A 23,573-nucleotide genomic window follows, 5' to 3' on the forward strand; every position below is an offset into this window, starting at 1 on the left:
GAATCTCATATAAAATGTGATCATCTTTCAAACAATTCAAAGCAGATTCATTTACAAATGTAAATGAGCGTTTAGCAGAAAGAATGTCGATATCTGTTTCACGTTTCAACCGACATTTAACATATTGTTTGCTATTCGTCATCATAAATCTGTTAGGAACATTTTCCACATTGAAGGCAATTTTGATATAACCAAAAAAAGAAACAAAAAAGTGTCAAATCCTTCTTTTTTTCAGTTTTGGAAAAATGCAACAGATACCACTTCCATTATGCAGCAAAAATAAAAATATTAATAATAAATTACACTCTAAAAATATATTTTTGCATCTTGCACTTTTTATTGGTGTTCGTGTGCGTGCTCTTCATCACCCTCAAAGTAGTCAACATTTTTTTATTATGAACAGATCGAATGATTGCGCAATTTAAGTTGCGGTTTGGAAAAAATTGCTTTTCTGCTAAAAATGCATTCGTAAAAAATCAAACTATGAAAATGAGAAAAAAAAGTATCCACAGTCAAAGTGATGCTGCTAAATTTTGATGGAAAAATGTGCCGATGGCCGCTAGGTTGGTTTTACGTCTGCTCAATGAAAAGTGCCACACTATGAATAATTAAAATTGGGCAACCACCCTGAGCTAAACTTCTATAAATCTTAGAAGGTTCCAACTGTACTTTAGTGGAAATAAACTACAAAAGTTTACAATATACAATTTAATATACGTTTTATTAGAATATTTATATTTAAATGAATCTATTCCTCATTCAAATTTTCTAATATTTTTCAGTATACTCTTGTAAAAAGAATGCACATGTTGTTGTTTTTAAATCACTCTCATAATCTAGATCAACTGTTATTATTGTTATTTTCCATTTCTTAATTTAAAGTAATTCCATCTAAAAAGCAGTGCACATGATACTTGAAACACAGCTAATTATCTGTCATATGGATGTATTTGTGCAATGCTTATAACAATTGTTCAAATAAAATAAATATAAATATAAGTACATGCATGTATATGCAGTTACAGTTTATTTATGTATATTTACTTAAAGCAGTTGCAGTTTTTGAATCGTAAAAAGTAAATGCAACTAACACAAACTGAGAAAAAGCGTATCTTGTTTTTTTATGAAGAGTTACTCGACAGCTAGCTAGTTGAAAAATTTGCACTTTTATGGCTTTCGACTGAACAAATAATTACAACTGGAGAAAATCATTATTTGAAAAAGCACTTCAGGCAACATCAGAAGAAACATGCCCATTTTCCGTCCTGTGAGACAAGGAAAATTACGCTCTGCTAGCTATGCAAATCAATACGTTCGTTCAAGAATAGCATCACGTTGGATAAAATAAAATTTCCCCTAAAATTTAAACAGATCTACATTTTCAGAATAAAATGAAAAGGAGAATTTATTATTATCATATATTTTATTATTATTCCGCTCATATTTTGTCATGTAAATGGAAAGCAAAACTTGAAATAAAAAAGAAGTAGACACAAATCTCTGTAAGGCCTGCGAATATTGGATCTAACCTCTGCAGCAATAGTAATAGAATGATAACGATAATAATAACAGTAATAATAGAACAGTTGTACAAGTAGCTGGCCTTGACAAGCCGACCGAGTCCTAGCAGACTATTGGAAAAGAAATTAATGGTCAACAAAGCTAGTGAACCATACGAAGGCCATTAATGATTGTTCTTTCCTAAATCGTCTCCGCATTCTGCATGCGCTTTCCATTAGAGGAGATCTTCAGCTACTGTAAAAACTCATCATCTGAACAACTAACAACTGCTAGAATAGTGATAAACAATTGGCAACCACTGGTCACTTCAATGACCCAAGTTGTCTTCATTTTTTACGATGCAGTCTCGTAAAACAATAAGCACACCTGCCAGTACTCCACTGCAACATTGTTCACATTATTCAATAACGTTCACAAGTGGCAAGAAGAAGTAAATTTTCGCATATGCGTACATCAATTATCTTTGAATGCCATAACATGTATATAATTCGCTCGAGATTGGACAAATTGCACACCTAAATCAACTAACTGCATGCGCCAGGCGTATTGATTTCCAATACAAGCTTGAAGCTTTTTTGTTTTCAGTTTGACTGACATCCCATCTATAGAACACAAACACACATCATATCTGCATCAAATTGAAGGGAAATGAAGAAATATTAATTTTTAGGCTAAATATTTGTTTTCATTTCAAATTATAAATAATTTCATGGAATCAGAAGACGGCAAGTGATAAGAATGGAAAGCAGCGAAAAAATTGCTTATCAGTAGTTGCATGCGTATGAAATTTCCTTTTGACAAAATTTTCTTTCTTCTTTGTCAAAGAATTTCATTCATTGTAAAATGTTGACGAGGCTGTGTCATTTACCAGGATGTCAAGTTGCATCTTCCAGTGATGAGCACGTTATTTGCTAATTTGCTTATCATTTAGCCGATTGTGTATCAGTGCATTCCGCCTTCACAAACATCATCTACACCTCCGGTTATAAAGTTTGGCTGTTTTTCTTTAAAAAAAAAAGAACATAAACTTCGTTGCTTCCTGCATTGAAGTTGGTGATTTTGAATTTTCGGCTTTTGAAATTTTCCTCAATGCGAAAAACAAGCACAGAGTTGGATGAAAATGCTTTTTCAATTTTCAAACAAGAACAATTAATTTATTTCACAAACCAATAATGATTCCAATAATTGTTAGGGCTCTCTGTGTATTTGTTTAAATCGTATTCAAGAAAGCAAAAAAAAAGCTTCTCCATATACAGCAACGCGGGTAATGAGAAGAAGAATTTGTCAGAATGAGAAAATTCCGTTTGAACAAATAATAATAAGTCAAATAATCTGTGAAAAGCAACAGTGCGGTGGAGTAATTGTTGACCTGACTTGATGATGAACTCTGAGAAATGAAAGCAAAAAGCTAGAAGCTACAAAGACCGGGCTGTGTTTGCTAAACAAATTCTGTGAATCGAAAGAGAAAAGAAGTGATGAACGTTGAACACAGTATAATGCAAAATAGAACAGAATCGAATAAAACAAATAAACAGTAGAATGAAGATGATGGTGGGAATGGGTTCTTTTTACAGAACAGAAAATAAAAAATATCACCAGTACACCAGTGATTTCAGATTCGGAGTAAATAAAATGAGAGGTAGATTTGAGAGATGTTGCTTTTGCAGCAGATGAATAGCATAAACGCCCACCAATCATCCGCTTACAACCGAAACAGGCTTACAAGAAGCATGGCCAAGATTTTGAACAAAAACTCCGGTCCAAGAAGACGTGCCTGACAAGCAACGGTCCGTAACGTACACAATCTTTTAACAATTGCTAAGCAATGTCCAAATTCAAAAGCCGGCCACTGAAAGCCGTTACGCGCATTGAGTGAAAAACAAATTGACAACGAAATTGTAAATTGAAAAGAAGTTTTCAAAGAACACTTTTCCCGTTTTCATTATTTTCAATTAAATCTATTCCATTTAATGATACCACTTTTCAAATCCAATCTGCCCGGTTATTATTAATTAGTGTATAATAATAAATTTATATTCATAGCAAATTGTCATTTATTTGAGTGTAAAATGTATAATACATTTTGTGTATAAAATTTTTCTTGTTTGCATGAGAAATTAGAAATAATGTCAAAAAGATAAACAGTGCTTATCAGACCACTCAAACTTTATAAAGAAAGAGAGAGAGAGAGAGATCATATACGTATTTACTGATAGAAGAGAAAAAAGACATTAATTACACATTACGTAACTTTTGTTTTAAAATACAAAGTTTAGAAATGTCTAAATAAAATTTGAAAAAAAAAAATTTTTTTTTAAATCTTTAAATGTTCACTTAATAGAAGTAGTGTATAAAATAACACACAAGGCAGTTGTAGACGCAAACACGGTGATGAACAGAGTCGGCTATCATCAAAATGAAATTTCCTTATGCAAAAAACGAACGCTGTATGTATACAATTTCCCACAACATGTTTTCATGCTTCATCTGACTGTATCTCAATTATCCGCGGTTTGGTGAACAACAATAATAACAACAGAAAGCCAAGCAAACAACATTTCAACCAAGGTCAACCTCAAACTGATCGTGCAGAGAAATTTTTTTGAATAGGCAAAAGTGAAGATCAGAAAATAAAACACTCTGACAAAAAATGTTTGAAATTATTATTATTATTATTTCCGCCACAATTTCTTTATTCAAAATATAATTATGTTTGGAATATTAATGTAATGATTATTATAGCATATAGCGATAAAACTGAACATATCGCCTACATCAAAAGAAACAAAATAATGAGAAAACAACAACTAGGCAGAGATGCAGATGAAATGGAAGAAAAGAGAAGGGCTGCAAAGAAAGAGAAAATGAATATGAAGGCGTTTATTTTCAGGCGACAATCAATTTGCTCCTCGTAGAGTAGATAGAACACGCGCTGAGTGACGGCGCCAGGCGGCAAGCCGCGGAGGGTGGTGGGTTTGTGATAAATCTGGAAACAGCCCCTTCAATGGAAAAGATATAAATCTGTCTGCGGTTCAAGAAGCCGTACGTACACAACACGCCTGCCCAACATCCCAACATCTAATGCTTCTTTTCGGGATGCGCATGTTGCTTGCGCTGCTCTTCAAAAACAGCTTTTTCACAAAACGCAATAATTTCGCTATAAATTAACGAAAATGGCTTCAAGCTAGCCGAATGGAATAGAATGCGCTGCAGAAAAATAAAACGACACGTGGATCCCGTATGGCCAGCTATATAATACTTGCTTGTGAAAAAAATATAACAAACCAAAACAAAATTCCACAGCAACAATAACAACAAATGGATTTGTTTTATATTTTAGCTATTAAATGCGTATAAGCTGTTGGTGAAAATTTGTAAAACATCCAAATAAGTAGCAAAGAAAAAAGCTACCCTTACTTTCTTCTGGATATTGATCATTGAAATTGGCCGGCGCGCTTTTGTAAAGCAAGTGTGGTCGACTGTGCAGTAGTAATGATGCTGTCGGTGTTATTGTTGCTGTCGACGACGATCCATTTTCATTGTTGGCAGTGTTCAAAGGTTCAATAAAATAGGTCCCGTCGTTTAGTTCCACAGTGCCATACTGAAAAAAGAAATTTTCCAAAGTAAAAATTATTCATTAAAACAATTCTAAATTGTCATTAACAAAGGAAAATTACTTTCCTGCCTCAGGCTATGTTGGCAAATGCATACTTTCAACTTCACTTTGAACAACGCTGACGTACAACCTTATCATTATATCAAAATGGTAAAGGCAAAACCAAATCGTTTAAACTTTACATTGATGATTTATAGATTGTAAAAAGTGAATGTTAAAAAATTAAATTATCAATAAAATGCTTTGAAGGGCGGAGATAGGAAACATTATAGAAAATATAAAAAAAATTAGTACTTCTGTCACACCATGTCTCATTGCACACGAAACGGAGACTACGTGCTATTTGCTTTCAGTCAAGTGAATAAATTACCATATTATATTAAAACGACATCTGAAGCGAAAGCATTCGTATTGTTTTCAGCAAATAGAAGAATTAAATGAAATTAAGTTGCTTTTTCAATCACATCCGGATTTTACACATTTACACACACATATTATATGCATATAATTCAATCTATATTATCTATGTATAGTATCATTCTCAATTGTGAATAATATGCCTTTTTCATTTGTTGCCAACAATAAGTGATAACCTTTTCTGCTTTTTAAGCGATATTATTGAATGAAAAATTATATTGCATTAATAAAACGCAAAGATTTCAAAATCAATGAATAAAGAAAATGCATTCATACATACTCTTTCCTACCCTTTCTTGTCTAAAAAATTATTATTTTAAATTTGATCATTTTGATCAGAGGTAGCAGCAGTTGAAAATTATTGAAAAAGTGAACAAATTCGAATAAGGACCTTCGACTTTACCTGCAGCTGAACATGAATTGCGGCTGCTCGATCTCGATCATCTATATGTTGATCAGTGTTGTGATTTTTCACTGAAATGTGTGCCAAGCACTTGTCAGTTTCATTAGCCCGGCCAACAACAGGCGGTTAAAAATGCCGCCGCCCTGTCGACCTCGAGTGAATGGCTTATCTTATTAGCTTTGACATTTTCTACTTATGTATATATATAATTTTCAAATAGTTTTTCTTATTTAATCATCTTGTTCTCGTGCTCCTCTTTTTTTAATGCCAAAGAGTTTTCGTCATTTTTACATAATAAGGACAAAATTGATATTAAATGTAATGCCAGTAGCAATGTAGTTACAACAGATCACCATTAAGTTTGATGCTGAGAAGACCGAGGTAAGAACTGGGAAAAAAAGAGAGAAAAGAAAATTAACAAAATGAACTCTTTGTAAAAATACCATAATGGCATTCAAAAAAGTGATGATTAGTTGTTGTTGTTTTCAAATAGTGCAGTAAATTATATAAACTTGCGTCTTACCATGCCCTGGCAGAGGTTAAGCAAACGGACAGCACCGCGGATGGGTTTCTCATCAACAAGCACATCACCATTGTATAAGCAGTTATGAAGGGTGTGGTCGAGCTCGTCCGCCCATGTATAATTTGCGCTGAGGTGTTGAACAATAAAATTTGGTGCCAACAAATTGCCGACCAAATCGTCTTGACGAGTGACATTGAACAACAGCGGTGCGCCGAAATTGTCCAACGCGTACAGACAGGAGTCGGGCGTGGCGCCGGCGCCGCGTTTTATCCGGCTCCTTGCCGACCATTGGCTCGACAGGAGCCGAGGAAATACCACAATCCGGGATGGACTATTGGATGTAGGCGACAGTTTCTGACTGTCGGCAGAAACGGAAAACAACAACAACAACAACGGCAACAAAAACAACGCGGACGCCAGTAGCCGACCACAACAGCAACAACAGTAGCAGCAACAGCAGCAGCAACAACAACAACAACGCACGGCTTGCATGGCGCCCACGAAGGCCAGTCAGCGTTGGGCCACGCCCGGCTCCAGCATTAGATGTAGCGCCTACTTGGCAGCGATTGCTTTTTATGACCAAAACAGAAGCAGCACCGGAATGAAGGAAAAACACCAACACACGCACGTATGTCACTTGGTGGCAGTTTATAGCTGATCAAAAGGAAAATAAAGATGTGTGTTTAAGAGAAGAAAAGTTGATGAAATATGGAAATATATCAGGAAATATTGAAAGAGAGAGAGTGTGTGTGTGTGTGTGTATGTGTGTGTGTGTGTGTGCGTAAAAGTTGCGGGAGAAAGAGTAGAGGGAAGGAGAAAGGCAGGAATAGAGATGGAGTGAGGAAGAAAGAGAAAGGGGGCGAGAGAGAAAGAAAGAAAGAAAGAGAGAGAGGAAGAGAGAGAGAGAAGAAGAAAAAGAGAGAAAGAGGGAGAGAGAGAGTAAGAAAGAGAGAAAGAGAAAGCAAATGAGTGAAGTAAGTAAACGACTGAAAGAGGGAGTAAGATAAGTAAGTGGGAATGAAATGGATAGAGAGGGAGAAAGACGAGCAAAAACGAGTGAAAATAAAACAAGTAGTGTAGAAAGGAGCAAATGAGGTTTATGAGCAAACGGAAAAAATTGGAATGAGGAAGGTGTTTCGAGGAGATTGAAGAAGAGCTTTAACACAAGCACACGCACACTCTCTCCCGGCTGTCCCCGTTGACCACCGGCACGATCGTGTCGACGCCGGTGTCGTCAAACGAAGATTATGATTGGTCAATGACCAAAGAGTATTTCGATTGGTCGACCATTCGGCAACGTCGTCATTTCTAGCTCGTCAGAGCGTTGAAATGTTCCAATCCAAGCCATTTTTGGAGGCTAATTTCATTTCGTTAATTCTAATTTAAGAAAAACCCTTTCCAGTGATTCAATTCAATGAAAAAAATATACAGTTCTTTTTCAACAAATAAAACTAAATATCAACATTTTGCGTTATGAATCTCAAATAAGGCAGATTTCATGAATTACAGAAAGCTAAACAATTCTGCGTAAATATGCATAATGCATAAATATAAACAGTAAGCACTTGCAAAGAAAATTCCATTATGCATCATTTTCATCCTGAATTATTTCAAAATTCCAAATTTACTAAAGATATGCGTTTCTAAATGCTTAAAATCTATACGTTATTTTTTCCATGAACTTACGTTTCGTTTGAGATGAACATTTTCAAATGGGTTCCATTCACACACTAACAAATTATTTTTTAAAATAAATACTAAAACAAGTTGTTGATTTCTGGTTAGCCTTAAAGGACAATAGCTTAAATACATATATTACATTTAAAAGAAAAAAAATTTAGCATGCATTTATGACCTTTAAAATTCAAAAGATCAAACTATTACCAACCATGTATGGTATAAGTTTTTTTTTCTTCTATACCAAATTTGGGCAGTTGTACGACTTAAATTAGGAAGAAAAAAATGTTGAAAAGTTACAAATAAAAGCATGAACGTTCTTTTATACAGATGCAAATTAGAGACCATAAAATAATAGCTAAATCCATTTGCTATGAAAAGTGAAACTGCTTCTAATTACAAATGTTTAACAATTTTCTTTTTATTCACAAAATAGACTCTTAAAATTGCCAAAAAAATTTTTTCAATAAAACATTGCTCTTCATAGCCTATTTAAAGTAACCAGTTGCATTAGAAGATTCTGATTTCAAGAAAGTCCAACAGTTTCTAATTAATTAATAACACTTCAAGTTTGTATGCTATAGCACAGATAAGTGTAAAAATGCACAGCTTTGTCATGTTATTCACATTTTTGAAAAATTCCAAACAAAATCTTGATAAAAAATTAACTTTCAAATCGATTCATAACTGAAATGAATCATGAAGAGAGCAAATTGAAATACATAAAATAACACAGTGACTACCATTTTTGCAGCTTGTACACTTTTGTATGAATGAAATTATTATTCATTTTGTCAACTGACGATGACTTTTGAAAAGTTAAATTACCAAATTCAAACAAAAACAGCTTAATGAAAGATTTCGAATCTAAATAAATAATTTAGAACGGAAAATGAAAAAATTTTCGTCTTCATGAAGCTGTTGCTTCTGTTATTAACTTTACAGTATTCAGGAAGAAAAATGGGCGTACATTTCAAAAGACTCAGAACAGAGCTCGTTAATCAACAGCAAAGGAAGCTAACTAGTATCTGAACTGTCAATGAGAAATTTTGAAAATTGTTGCAAATTGTCCAAGGTGTCCTGGTTATTTCTCTTTTTCTTTTTGTTTTTTGTCACATACAAACACAGAGAAAGAGACAAATTTCCCAAACTTGACGGAAAGAAAGGCTGACGGCTGGTGATACGGGCGCAAGAGAACAAAAGCAGCCAACGTCCCATCACACGGCACAACAAGGCACGACTGTTCAAACGGAACGATAACAAAAGCAAACACTGCAAGCACAGTTTCTAAAAACGACCAACTGTCAGCAAAATGAAGGAAAACGTCTTATTGCTTACAAAGGCAAGCAAAATGGACAAACTATTTTGGGCAAAAGCTACTTTTACAATAAATAATTCAGTGTACAAAATGTTCAGACATTGAAGTTCTAAAAATTAACCCGCCTGAAGAGTCATCGGTCAGAAATAATATCAGAAGAATGAAGAACAGCGGTAAGAAATAACGCTTTTGCATAAAAATGCTTATCTCACATTGAAAAAATGCTCTTATACAATGCAACTGAATTGGAAATTCTTTAATTTCTATATCTGTCTAATTTATTAAGTTGAGAATAAGATCAACGTGACAAATTTCATCCCTATCTCTTCATATTCGATGAACTTAAATTACCATATTAGAACTTGATTGTTATTAAAAGCATACTGTATATTGAGAATTTAAAGCCATTTTTTAAATATTGCCTTGAAACTGTTGTTTAAAATAAATAAATGTATTCCCAATATTTGAGTGAAAATATTACTGATATTTTTCTGGATCTTGTTGTATTTGTTATTTTTTATTTTTTTCGAAGAAAACTTTTACCTGGAAATGGGTGAGTTGAGCAGCGTCAAATAAATTTACTTCTTCATTCTTGGCTTTGCTTTTTGTAAGTTTAGTGAAATATTATTTGTAAACTGTTCTTATGTCGTAGAAGCATAACAGTATTTTTGTACATGGCAACACACATCCATGTTGATTTGTTTGAATAATAATTAAGCGAATGTTTGTTGTGATGATTCTTTTTTCAAAATATATTTCAGTCTTCAAATTTCAGAAACAAGATTGTGCAATTTTTGTTCAAATTTGGGACATTTGTAGTACTGCAAACTGTCAGTTATGTTATCTACAAAGAACATCACACTCCAACGTTGTTAGTGTTACTTGACTTACTGTATTTCTTTTTGGAAATTCATTGGTATGGGAGGTACTTTTTACTGCCGTATGATGACAGTGAAACAGAGGTGAGTAAACTGTCGAATTCTGGCGGATGCGGTTTCAGATTTCATAATTAAATATTGTTTTTTGTAGTATAATTTTGACCACTTAACTCCCAGACGTGCGCAGCAACCGCTCCGCCGACGCGTACTGTTTTCGGAGGATAAACAATATGGAAGGAGGAGATCGATCGTAAACCCAAACGTCAGTGATTTGCCGTTGAAATTGCTTGTTCGAAGAGCATTTTATTCACCGAAAGATGATTCCACTGAAGAGTTTCTCGACAAATGCGAAAAAAAGTTGCAAAATTATCAACACAGTGCATAATTAATAATAATGTATATTTTGTTTATGCTTTCTTTGTTCATTTTGTGCTGTTTATTTATGCGTGATATTATTTTTCTGTTGATGGCTTTTCCGATTACATTTTTTGAATAACTTTGTGAAAAATACGAGACATTAAGTTATTGTTAGACAATTATTTTATTATTACTTATATTTTATAACGAATGTTGAATATTGTGTCACACGTGAATGTAAAAGTAGTTGTAGCGAGTGCGCAGAATGATTTGTTTTACTTATCAAGTGTATTTATTCATATTAATAGTATGAAATTCATGAACTACTGCCACAATCTGTTGTAATGTTGACGCTTTATTTTGGCGAAACTATGTATGCTGTATTTATTAATGTTCAGGTTACAGAAATAATAGTGTGAATATTTAATAATTATTAGATTTGTGTGAAATAAATTTTAAAAAATACAAAAAATGTAATAATAATTTCAATCTTTATTGATTATCATGATAACATGAACAGCGTTTTAAGAAAATATTATTCCAATTTTAACATGCTTTTTGTTTTTCGGCGAAAATATTTCTGCTGTGCTAACATGATGCGTTCACTATTTCAAGAATAATATCGATCAGGGAACAATTGAATATTAAAATGAAATTGGCGCAATTTCACCAAAGCACAATCACAGCAACAATCTCGCAGAACTGACATCATCAATACCAGAGCAAGAAAAAAACAGTCACATACATAAATATAGTTGAGATCATTCTTTGAAATTGATCACCAGAGATTTCCCTTTGGGATCGTCAAAACGATCCATTGTTTTCAAACTGGATATCATTGATACACCAAAAATGGTGATTGCAAAAATGACAAAAACTGAAATCAGAGACATCCAAACTTCAGCAGTGAAAAACGGTGTACAGTCATCAATATTGTCCGTGAAACCATTTGTGCGAGCAGCACGGAAAGGTTGAACCTGACAATCAAGTTCAAACATCGAGAGAAGTTCAAAGCAAAGCATAAAAATAGTGCTTACTTGAAGTTTCAAGAACGCTATGCCATACTGAAATTTAGCTTCTCGAGACGTCGGTATCATCAAAGCTCTGGGCTTCCTGCACGCATAGGCAAATCCGTTGGCGCCGTTCAGCCGAAGACTATGCACCGCAGTTTCATTAAATACATATTGCAACGACTTCTCACTGATTGCTGAACCAGAAGCTGTTAAAGTTATATTATTCAAAAACCACCATCCCGGTGATTGGTCAAAATGAAAACTACAAAAACAAGCCATCTCAAAAAAAGTAAAACGGGAAAAAAAGGAAAAATTGAACCTCAAAGTGAAGTCGCTAAATGATTTCTGATCAACAGTAACAAAAGGCGACCACTTCAAATCCATTCTGAAAAAATAAAACGGCAAAATAATCAATCAATCAATCAATCGAATGAACGTTCAAAAAAGTGACGCTGATGCATTACGATCCTGCGTAGTTGTTGCATTTGCCGGTGCTTTTCAAATTCGAAGCTGGCAATTCGACATTTGTAACTTTTGATGTAGAATAAGCATTTTCACGAATGACAAACAAAATTTTCGAAGCATACAAAAAACAATTGCCGCTAACATTAACAAACGTTTCCGTGGGTATCGCTTTGCTGTTGGCTAATAATTTAGCATTTCTTTTCTGAAAAGAAAACTCGTTCCGTAAAGCTACCTTTTAACAACACTGTAATTTCTTAACGATTCTAAAATGTCAACTACGGCACAAAACCTACTTTACATAATTCCTACGATAAAGCTTTACAGTAATACAAGTTTGTTCTTCATGCATGCATGCATGAATTTCGCATGCATTTACAAAAAGAACAAAACGAACAACAACACAATTTACATTTAAATTAAACAATACACACACAACAATCATTGCCGTAATTTTGTTCAGAATAATGGAATAAAAACCACCTACATTCATTCACCTGACCTAATTTCATATATTAAATGAAAAATGTTTACTCGATCAACTTATGATTAAGAGAAATGCAAAACACATTTGGATCGTTATAGTAAATAAATAAATAAGTCTAATGAATCGAAAATAGTAGTCAACTGTCATTTTTGAAGTATCATTAAGAACATTAACATTAGAAAAACAAACAATACTTCTCGAAATATGGCTGTTGTTGAAAGCAGTCCAATGCGATTACCAACATTTTGTTCAACTAATTTTTTGGATATCAGTTCTACAAAACTCTGCTTGAACACAAAACTGCAAGTTTAAAATAAGTAGAAAGAAAAACATACCCAAATCTTCCCATGATGTCAATTTCAAAATCACTCGATTCATATTTTTCCAATTGTCTACGTTCAACGCGTCTTTCTGTGCAAATAAAGCAGTAGAAGGATCATTCAAAATTCGACTACCCAGATGACTGTTCATCAGTTGGTATCCTTTACTGGATTTTACCAATTCCTAATTAATTACCATTCAAATGAGCGTGAACAGCGCGGCAAAGTGGCTGTAAAAATATAAAACAACAAAACCTTGAAATGAACCAAATTTGTACATTTTTCTTCAGTATCATAAGCACCAAACTGTTGACTGAGCTGTGCCATTGAAAACTGTTGAAAAATAATCTTACGAAAAGCAATGTAAATATATTGATAAAAACATACTTCGGGCAGAAGGAATAGAAAAAATTGCACTCTTCCGTTCTTTGAATCAAAAATATCATTTAGTTCTAAATAATCATTTCTGAAATAACAAAAAATTTCACATTATTAACTGAGCACAGTCCGATTCATTTGCACAAAAGTAAGACGTTTCAAACTTTACAAATTCATACATTTATTGCATTTCACATTTGCATGAAATGGCAGTCATTACCTGTCCACATTCCATAATAATATTGAACATTGCACAAATGCAGGAATCAAGAAAAATACAAACCAAATCCAAAAGCGATTCATGGTCTTTATAAAATTGTCTTTTAATGAAAACCAACACACCTAAACACAACTGTTACACGCTGCTTAGTTTGCATTGAAAGTTGTAACAAAAGTAAACAAAACGATTTCTGCTACTGCAGTATAGTTAAATAGAGTAACAATCAAAACATCCCGTTTAACAGTTTAGCAACAGAAATAATTTATAAAATATTCCATTCGAAGTCTAATTGCAGAGAAAACACAAATTCGTTCAGTTATTGATTATTTTGTTAGTTCATTCTGTATCAAACTAAGCTGTCGCAGGCTAGAATAACATGTCTATGAATATGGGTCATGGTGCGCATTCATAAACGTTTACGGGTATTTTTAATTTTTGTTAAATTTTAATTCTGAATGTGCACTGCACCTCTATTTACAGTGTACAGTTAACCTAGTCAGAGTCCAATTATTTTTTTTTACATTTAAGTTACTTAGAAAAAAGATAATCTTATTAAACATTTAGAAAGCAATCAAATCATAAATGTAAATTTATTTTTAACAAATAAGATAAAAGTCAACGAATTACATTTGAAAACTGCTTCTGAAATTTTATATTTAAATTTCCCAATTTCAAACTAGCATACAATTCCAATTTTTCTAATTCTTATTAAACATTAATTAAATAACGACGTCAAGCCTACACAAATATACACACATGCAAACCACCCCCAGAAAAAGCCATAGAAAAAAAGCTACAGTCTAACAGAAACAATTACTGGTTAATGAAAATCAGGTTTTATTATAACTGCCAAATGTTTTTCTTCGGTTTTCAATAACTAGTTGTTATTAGCTTGAACAGATAGCAATAATACTGGAATTTATTTACTTTTAAACGGATCTTACATACTATTTTTGCATTATTAAAAACTGACGTCATTATTTAATTGTCGCATGATGGATGACAAAAATATTCGCCCTTGTTGTAGTAGCATTTTTAAACCGTTCTATTTTTAAAATTTGTAGCCTTACACTTATTATAACAACGTAGTCACAGTAGCTGTAAATATTTTTTTTTCTTTACATGTTTGAAACCCGTCAATTGCTATATAACTGCTACACTTTTATTTATTTAGCAATATTGTCGTAGAAAAAAGAATTTCGCTTTCATTCGTGTACGCTGACAAGCATAGCGCGACAGGCATTTATTTCACTTTCAACCAAACATTTTAATCAAACATATCCCTTTATTCATCAATTACTTTAAACACTGGTTACTTGAGTAATGTATAATTACGATATTGCCGATTGAATAACAAATAACTACACACTCTGCATAACATCACTGCTGATATCCTCCGTAACCAGCATAGCCTCCATAATTTCCACCGCGCACGCCACGTCCTGCTGATGGAGGCATTCCTGCAGCTGGGGCACCCATGTGTCCTGCTGCTGGCGGTCCTCCAGCTGCAGCATGTGCCGCAGTAGGTGTTCCATAACTCCAATTGTCGTAGTCTAAATAAAAATATCAAATAAGAATTATTCCAACAAACATATTATCAAAATAAAATATTTTCAAACTTACTGGGATACGTACAGTATTCATTACCTACACCATATTCGCTACCTCCACCATAAAAATCATCGAAATAGCCATAGTGCCCCGCATTACTTCCATATCCACTATAACCGCTGTAATCGTGATAATGGCCTGGCCACTGCTGCGACATTCCTGGTCCGGCGGTCTTCTGCGGACGCATGTACTGCGGTACTGCTATTTTAACGTCACACTAAAAGACATAAAAACACTTTACCACTTTAAAAAATTATTAAAATGATCCTTCCTACCGTCCTATCTCCAAAACGTTGCTTGGGCAGAGCGGCTGCAGCTGCTGCGCCATCGTCATCTTCGAAAACAATAAAAGCAAAATTCTTTCGCTTGTTGTTGACTTTATCAAATGGCCACTCTATTTCTTCAACCTAACATTTTAATAACAAACCAATTATAAGCGAACTACACCGAAATTTGCATCTCACTCTTCCAAACTGCTCCATGTGTTTTCGCAATAATTCTTCAGTATAATCAGATGGCAGACCTCCAACAAACAGTTTTTTATTTTCGCGAGATTTTGCAGGTTTCACCTCGCATTTTTTCCCTTTCAGTTCAGCATCCTTCTTAGCCAACGCCTATAATTAGAAGCGGCATGAAAATTCATACTGTTGAGTACAAAACTAAATTTAAAACCTTCTTGCAAGCTTCAGCTGTCGCAAACTCCACAAACGCAAAACCACGAGATCGTCCGGTATAATGATCATACTTCACTTGTACATGTACAACGTCTCCGAATTGATTGAAGTGGTTAGTTAAATCGTTTTCGTTTGTATCCCAACTGATACCACCGACAAAAATTTTTCTATGACAAAAAACAAGCGTTCAAACACAAATTACAAAAATAAAATAAAGTAAAATAAAATAAAGTAAAATTCAAAATTATATAAGAGGGGTCGCTTACTTTTTACCTTACAAACCTGTAAAACAATTTATGGAAAAAGAAAACACTGTTTTTCTAAATCTATATCCAATAATAAACAGTAAGATATGTAAAAACAAACCATACGTAATACGTCATTGCATAGGATACATGGTGAATTGACTATGGAAATATAAAAACGGGACGGAAGGCTGCTTTGAAAAAGGCTTAAGAAACGCTTTACGATTGGTTAAATATAAGAGACTGTTAACAACTAGATAGGTGAAATATGAAATCATTGAATACTTGCTGCGACGTTGCAGCAGGCTTGCTCATACGCAACCGCCGGCAAAGTTGTGCTGGTCGGAAGTCATCTTGATCTTGAAATGCTGAAATCGTGCTCACCATGGCCCATCGGACGTCGACGTTGATTGTTCGATGGCCCATCTAGTTTGAAGCTTAAAAGAGGTTGTGATCTACATGTTCGCGTTTCTTACCAACCCTTAATGCACATCTTCTCTTCCAATAGCGCAAAGTCGGGGCGCTCTTTTTCAAAGCTTCCAAAGCGCCACTGCGGCGCAGCAGCTAACAACCCGTACAAAGTGTGGGGACAGCAAAAATTAACATCAGTGCTTTACAATAAGCTTACAAAGCGCGTGACATAGCTAAGACTACTCTTACTGAGGAAAACAATAACAATTTCACAAAATTATTCGAAATAACTACTGCTAAAAATGAAAAACTGATCTTCTCAATTTTCAAAATTTTAAGAAAAATAAATGAGAAGTCTCAACTCACCAAAGTAAAACAAATAAATATAAATAAATAAATAAATAAATGAATGAATAAATAAACAAACAAACATACATACATACATATATACATACATACATACATACACACATACATACACACACACATATATACATATACATATATGTATATGTATATATATGTGTGTATGCGTGTGTGTGTGTGCAAAAGAGAAAAAAAACGTTTCAATCTACCTTTCTTCGTTCTTTTCCCGTTTCTTCGCGGGAGCGGAAACGCCATCATTACTAGGTTGAGTGTCCTCGCCTTGAAGGACATTTGCTTGTTTACACTGTTCGCTCATTTGTTGCTCGTTAGAAACTTCTTCTTGCACACCTCCTGTCCAATTATTTCCAACTAAATATTATCACGTAAAAGAAAATATGAAACAAAATTTCGCTTACCGTTATCACTCATGGTCAGATTAAGAAACGAAGCTGAATTCCTAAAAAAAAATAAATTAATACAACGCTCAGCGAAAGAAACACGATCTTCACGAAGATTTCATCAAAAGCTTATATTTCACATAATTTACACAAAGCGCAAAACAACATAACCGACCAGGTATCAATAAGAATTGTAAACAATAAGAAAAATGACAACGTCAACAGTATACCAATGTGATAAATGTAGCTTACAACACCTGAATTATGTTTACTGTAATTTTACAGTATTTATCAATGTTTCTTAATAATAATTTTAAAGTAAAAATATCATAGAAAATAATTTAATTCTTTTAAAAATAAATAATATAGTTTAAAATATATAACACATAAGCAGTAAATAAATGCCACTATTAATGTTTCACATCCTTTTGGAATAATATTTTTGAAATTCAATCTCGAATTGAAATTTTGAATAAGCAGCTAATTAATGCAAATTTGATTTATAAATATAAATTTATAAAAAAATAATTTAGAATTTATGAGTATGTACTTTGTCATTTACAATTTAATTTTCAATTAAAAAGTGCATAAATTTAATTAAAATATGGAAGAAGAATTTAATAATGCTTTAAACTTAATCACATTTACATACTGTTATATAATCATATTTACACATAATAAACATTTTAATTTAATTTTTAGAGTAGAAAAACAGTATACTATGAAATATTTGAATTCAACATTTACTAAAAATATGAAAATGAATTCAATTATGTGAAAATGATGCAGAAACTGTATTATTGGTAGAAATTGTAAAATACTTGCACTAGTAATTATATTCAAAAAAATTTTATATTTGCAAAATTTTAAGTAATTATATACAATAATTACATTATTGATAAAATAAAAGACAAAATAAGCAAAATCTGCACGTGTAAATATAAAATTTACATAAAAAGAGCAATTACAAGCATATTTACATAAAAAGTATAAAAATTTAGAATATATGAAATTCTTAAACATGCATTTATCTTACTGTATAAACTTTCAGTATCACATTCCATTTTGCGTTAAATCTCTGGTTGTATACGTCAATTTGCTCTAATCAATGTCTTCTTTGGAGGCTTTGAAAAGTGAGATTGATCGGCTTTCTCATGAATTGGATGAGGCATGCAATCAGAAAATTCAAGCGGCAAAGTACGGTCTGCAAGTGCTTGAGGAGAAACAAGCGCTCGAGACAAAGTACGAAGCACTCGAATCTTCTTACGAGGTCACCAAACAAGAATTAGACATCGTAAAAGAAGTAATTAACTTTTAATAATTAATTTGAATTTGAATAATTGAATTTTAATAATTGATTTATTTGAAACATTTTGTTCTTTAAAAATTGTTTATAAATTTACTGTTGCTGAGTTAAGATTATTATTTTTTCTCGTAAGAATAGGAATTTAACGCTTTATGAGAAAGTAATTATGTTGCGTGTTTCAGGCGCTCAGCCATTTCCAGCTGAAGCATCGAGAAGTGGAAAAACATGGAGTCCAACACGAAGAGAGTCTTTTACAAGAAACCGCAAATCGTGAATCTGAGTTGCTGAGTAAAATTACTGCGCTTGAACAAGATCTTCGGCAAGCGGATCAAGTTCATTCATTTTCACTTTTAATGCATTCTGTTTCAAGTTTTTGTGCTGGGAAAGTTTTTCTTTTTAGGAAATTTCACGTACGAAATCAGAATGGCAACAGTTGCAAGAAATGAACGATATTTTAAAGTCGGAAAAAGAAAATTTCGAGATATGCGCTCGAAATTTAAGAAAAGAAATGGATGAATTGAAACACAGGGAACAGCGATTAATATGCGATTATTCTGAACTGGAAGAAGAAAATTTGAATTTGCAGAAACAGGTAAATTTTTTAAATGTGTATTTTGTATTTCTTTTCTTTTGCTTTCAATTGTTGCTGTTGCGTAATCTTTGAAAACGGTTGGTTGTCTTGTTGGCGGTGTCGAACTTCTTTTTCTAATTTAAAGCTTTGTCCGGTGCAAAGGAGTTGATTAATTAATTTTTTTCATCTTTACACGAAATGTTGTTCAATTGATTCATTTATTCAGGGAAAGTTATGACGCGGTTTTGCTTTCATTTCTGCTCAGTGTCCATGCTTCTTGCCCTGCTTTCACAGAAACTTGTCATTTTCTTTGATGAACTATATATATATACTTGACAAATGTACTTGATCTTTGATTTTATGAATGTTAGATGAAAAGTTTGTTCATCCATTTTAAATACTGTGTTGTGTACTTATGTTGTATTTAAAATTTAATTTTTTCCCTTTTGAAATTGTTTTATTTGGCAATTTGATTGTAAAAAGAATACTTGAGTTATAAAATATATCCTATTTGAAAGGAATTTCATATTTTTGACATTACATTTATTTATTTTTTTAGTTAGTGACAAATTTAGTTAAAATGCTTGTTCCTTTTTTTTAGTTTTAGTTGTTCACATGAACGGCAGAAATGTAATGTGGATTAAAATTGTCGAATAAGTTGATATGAAGTGAACTGAAGCGGGAAGTGTTCCTAGCTTTGCTGAGAGATTATTTTTTGATGAATACGTTTGCAATTTTTTATCAGTTGTGTTGACGTCAAATTAGGTTGTGAAATTTTTTTTCTTTCTAATAAGTTTCAACTTCCAATTAATTATTCGATAACCCAGTTATATCTGATGTACTTTATACAAATGTAAATGTGAACCTTATGAAAAATTGTTGTTATTGAATATAATTTAAAATTAAAAAAAGTTTTGCAATGAAGATTATATATTTTTTTTTCTTAATAAAAATAATTTAATTTTATTGAATTCGATTTTTGTAAAAAAATTTTTTCAGTAAGTAAATTAAGTAAGTAAAGTTTTCTTCAGTATTTTCTTCTTTTGTGTTCAATTTGCAGATGAAGATTTATTTATTTTTTGAATTACGAATTACAGTATGCAGTCATTTTTGATATGAATTCATAGGTTCATTGTTGTATGTAAATTTTTGAGAATGTAATAATTAAAATTTTTTTTACATTTCTTATTGTAATGTCTTGTATCGGTAGAAGGACACATAATGAGCGCTAACTATACTTTTATTTGAGCAAAAACAATACACACTAGAAACTGAGGCACGCGCACACACACACACGCATGCTCACTGACTGACTCACCCCCGATTTTACCATATTCCCAGTGTCTTTGAACATGATTATCTGATACATTACACCAATATTGATGCTTTTTTACTGTTTTTAAATTAGTTGGATTCTACGAAACGAGTTCAAATTGATTTTGATTCGATGAAATTTGAATTGGAAAAACTGTACGAAGAGATGCAAGTGTTGCGCTTTCAAAGTGACGAAGCTTCAGAATTGAAAGAGATCGCCGAACGTCAAGTTGAAGAGGCGCTACGTTCGTTGCAGCAAGAACGTGAACAAAGGTTGGCTTTGAAAAAAGAAGTTGACCAGTTGAAAAATGCCGAATTGTTCAATTCGAATATGAGCAATTTGGCGCAAAGCGTTTTTGGTATGCAAATTCTCGTGGACGACAAAGTGTCCAGTCCGGCTATGTTCAAGCAGTTGCAAGCGTCAATGGAAGAAGACGGTGAAAGCGATCATTACCAACCGATGGATTTGTTCAGTGAAATGCATGGCGCGCAAGTGAAAAAACTCGAATTGGAACTCAGTTCAGCTAATCGACAAAGAGAAGAAATGCAAAAACAGCTTGATGTATGCATGCGTCAGCTAAATTGTATTCTGTTTGAAGTTTGTTTTTTAGATTAATTAATTTTTTTTGTGTTTGTTTTTGTTTCAGGAAGCGAATCGATTGGTGGATCAAATCGTGGATGTCGTGAATAGCAGTGTAGCGGACGTGATGTGCCTCATTTGTGACAATGCTCCGGAAAGCTTCAAAGGTTTATTCAAAGATGACAATAGCCTTATTTTGACAATGCAGCAACGATTTCTTGACATTGTCAGTCGACTGAAAACATTAGTAGAAAATGGCAAATTGCTAGCTAGTGATGCAGTCGTGGATCAGCAGACCACCGAACGGATCCAGACCATGGAAGATGACTTGCGTTCATTGCTCGCTCACGCTGCACAGTCCAAGGCTTGTTTGATGCAAGCGCAGAACGAAATGTGCAGCGTCAGTGAGACGTTGTCGCAATTTTATCAAGATGTTTGTAGTCGATCTGGTAAAATTATTTTTCGACGATGATACAATTTTGGAATTTTATTAATTGACTTATTATAGGTTTGACTCCAGATCCGGTTATGCTTGAACACACGAAAAGTTCAGATTTGTATAAAAGTAATAATAGCAGTTTTGAAATTAGTTATGATGCAGAGTGTAGTAGCGTGGACGAGTCGATCAGTTTATCCGGTGGTTGTTTGGCGATAGCCGATGGGCGTGGTAAAGTTGAAAATTTGGAAGCCCGCGTTGTTTCCACATCGGAAAAAAACCAACTGGTCGAATCTATAGTTGGTGGTTTGAAATCAGATTTTCGTAAACTGTTGGCTGGGTTGGATGTAGAAATTGAACAACAAGCGCCGCTATTTCAGGTAGAAAAGATTTCCAACTTGTGTCAGTTGATTCTTTGCTTATGTTAATTCAGGTAATTGACACGGTTCGAGATCAAGTGACTTCGTTGAGCAGAACGGTAGACAGTGCGTTGAAGGGATGCTCTTCGAGTGGGGTGGTGGAAAAGGCGACGAAATCGGTGCCCACGACCGCGCAGAGAAGTTCTGAAGAATTAGTTCAGCAGAATGTGCAGCTCAGGTCGATGCTTTCGACCAAACGGGAACAGATCGCCACTCTGAGAGCTTTGCTCAAATCGAACAAGCAAGTGGCCGAAACCGCCTTGGGCCAGCTGAGGGTACGTTACCAAAATGAGAAACGTACCGTAACTGAGACGATGGGAAAGTTGCGTCAAGAGTTGAAATCGTTGAAAGAAGACGCCGCCACCTTTGCCAGCGTACGGGCAATGTTCACTGCCCGTTGCTGCGAGTACCAAGCCGAAGTTGAGGATTACCAGCGGCAATTGTCGGCCGCCGAAGAGGAGAAAAAGACCCTGAACAGTTTGCTCAGAATGGCCATACAGCAGAAGTTGGCTTTGACCCAACGGCTCGAAGAATTGGAGATGGACCGTGAGAGGAGTAACATGCGTCGACCGATTGGGTCCAAAGCTCAGCAAGGCGTCGGTAGAGTTTCCCAACAACCGTCATCGTCCACGGCTTCTGCCGTTTCCTCCAACGGCCCGCGCGATTCCAAATCCCAAAATTCCTTACCCCCTTCTTCTTCTGCATCTTCGGCTGGTTCCGCATTTCGTCAGCTTGGTGTTCGACATCGGCGCAACGCGTGATTTTTTCCTCCATTTTATTTTTTTAAAATTTCACTTCATCAATTTTCCCGTAATATATTAATTTTCTTCCCCATTCACTGATTTCCATTTGTTTCTCACATTTTAGTTTCCAAATCTCAAATCACACCGACCGATCAACAATTGCTGTTGCATTGGATATTATTCTGTGCAATATTTCGTACGTCAGTTTCTTTCTTGGTTTTTTTTGTTTTAATTATTTTTCAAAGTTTTTTTTACTCGTACTCACTCAATGCGGAGTGATTCAAAACTCAAATTTCAGCTTATTCTCTGATGCGGTTTAGTTGGCTACTTATTTGCTCGATTTATTCGTTTTCATGCCGCTTGAACGTTGCTGCTTTTTATTTTTTCTTTATGCGGTGGTGCCTTTTTCCATTTTTCTGGAAATATTAAAACTGTGATACTTTTACGTTGTTTGTTTATTTGTTTTTAACTTTTTCGAAATTGATGTTGTGATTTTGCATTATTTTTATACTGGAAAAGTTAATTTCGCTCAGTTGCTGAAGGCATATCTGTACATATGTATATTTGGCCCGATTAAAATGGCATGATTTCACAAGTGATATAGATGTTTGTTTTGTGACCATTTGTCGTCGATCGATATTGCCGACTGCATTTCTGGTGTGTGATGAAATTTATATTTTTTTTGAGGTTGATTTTTTATACAAAAGGAAAAAGCAAGCAATCAGATGATGTCAACAGGATCAGCTGTAGCGACGAAACAATTCTGGGAAAATGTTTATCAGGTGGAGATGGAAAATTTTGTCGACAGTGGTCATGTCGGAGAAGTGTGGTAAATATAAGTGGTGTTATTTTTTCTTTATTTTGTGATATTTTTAACATACAGTTGATGAACATGTGTTTTGTTAAACA

The 23,573-nt window shown here is 33.9% G+C and overlaps 5 protein-coding genes across 5 annotated transcripts; 2 read left to right on the forward strand and 3 right to left on the reverse strand.

Annotated features, from left to right (window-relative positions):
* Positions 1–4,599: 4,599 nt before the first annotated feature.
* Tsp_09370 (hypothetical protein) lies at positions 4,600–8,186 on the reverse strand. The gene is made up of 4 exons (XM_003375745.1): positions 8,167–8,186; positions 6,481–6,607; positions 4,939–5,122; positions 4,600–4,769 (listed from the first exon to the last, which is right to left on the reverse strand). Exons 1-4 carry the CDS (start codon positions 8,184–8,186, stop codon positions 4,600–4,602), a joined length of 501 nt encoding a protein of 166 aa, XP_003375793.1.
* Positions 8,187–9,924: 1,738 nt separating this feature from the next.
* Tsp_09371 (conserved hypothetical protein) lies at positions 9,925–10,738 on the forward strand. The gene is made up of 3 exons (XM_003375746.1): positions 9,925–10,028; positions 10,251–10,437; positions 10,505–10,738. The coding sequence occupies exons 1-3, from the start codon at positions 9,925–9,927 to the stop codon at positions 10,736–10,738; spliced, it is 525 nt and encodes a 174-aa protein (XP_003375794.1).
* Positions 10,739–11,471: 733 nt separating this feature from the next.
* Positions 11,472–13,673, reverse strand: Tsp_09372 (vacuolar ATP synthase subunit S1). Its single transcript, XM_003375747.1, has 4 exons — positions 13,591–13,673; positions 13,189–13,458; positions 13,008–13,159; positions 11,472–11,917 (listed from the first exon to the last, which is right to left on the reverse strand). The coding sequence occupies exons 1-4, from the start codon at positions 13,671–13,673 to the stop codon at positions 11,472–11,474; spliced, it is 951 nt and encodes a 316-aa protein (XP_003375795.1).
* Positions 13,674–14,858: 1,185 nt separating this feature from the next.
* Positions 14,859–17,356, reverse strand: Tsp_09373 (RNA-binding protein squid). The gene is made up of 7 exons (XM_003375748.1): positions 17,314–17,356; positions 17,107–17,266; positions 15,874–16,042; positions 15,666–15,815; positions 15,477–15,608; positions 15,226–15,418; positions 14,859–15,143 (listed from the first exon to the last, which is right to left on the reverse strand). The coding sequence occupies exons 1-7, from the start codon at positions 17,324–17,326 to the stop codon at positions 14,971–14,973; spliced, it is 990 nt and encodes a 329-aa protein (XP_003375796.1). The 5' UTR covers positions 17,327–17,356; the 3' UTR covers positions 14,859–14,970.
* Positions 17,357–18,403: 1,047 nt separating this feature from the next.
* Tsp_09374 (excinuclease ABC, C subunit) lies at positions 18,404–23,497 on the forward strand. The gene is made up of 10 exons (XM_003375749.1): positions 18,404–18,598; positions 18,784–18,933; positions 19,002–19,193; positions 20,581–21,084; positions 21,134–21,515; positions 21,575–21,882; positions 21,936–22,678; positions 22,789–22,860; positions 23,207–23,321; positions 23,372–23,497. The coding sequence occupies exons 1-10, from the start codon at positions 18,404–18,406 to the stop codon at positions 23,495–23,497; spliced, it is 2,787 nt and encodes a 928-aa protein (XP_003375797.1).
* The last annotated feature ends 76 nt before the right edge of the window (positions 23,498–23,573 follow it).

The sequence above is a fragment of the Trichinella spiralis genome (genome assembly GCF_000181795.1).
Source record: "Trichinella spiralis strain ISS 195 chromosome Unknown Scfld5, whole genome shotgun sequence".
Lineage (NCBI taxonomy): Eukaryota > Metazoa > Nematoda > Enoplea > Trichinellida > Trichinellidae > Trichinella > Trichinella spiralis.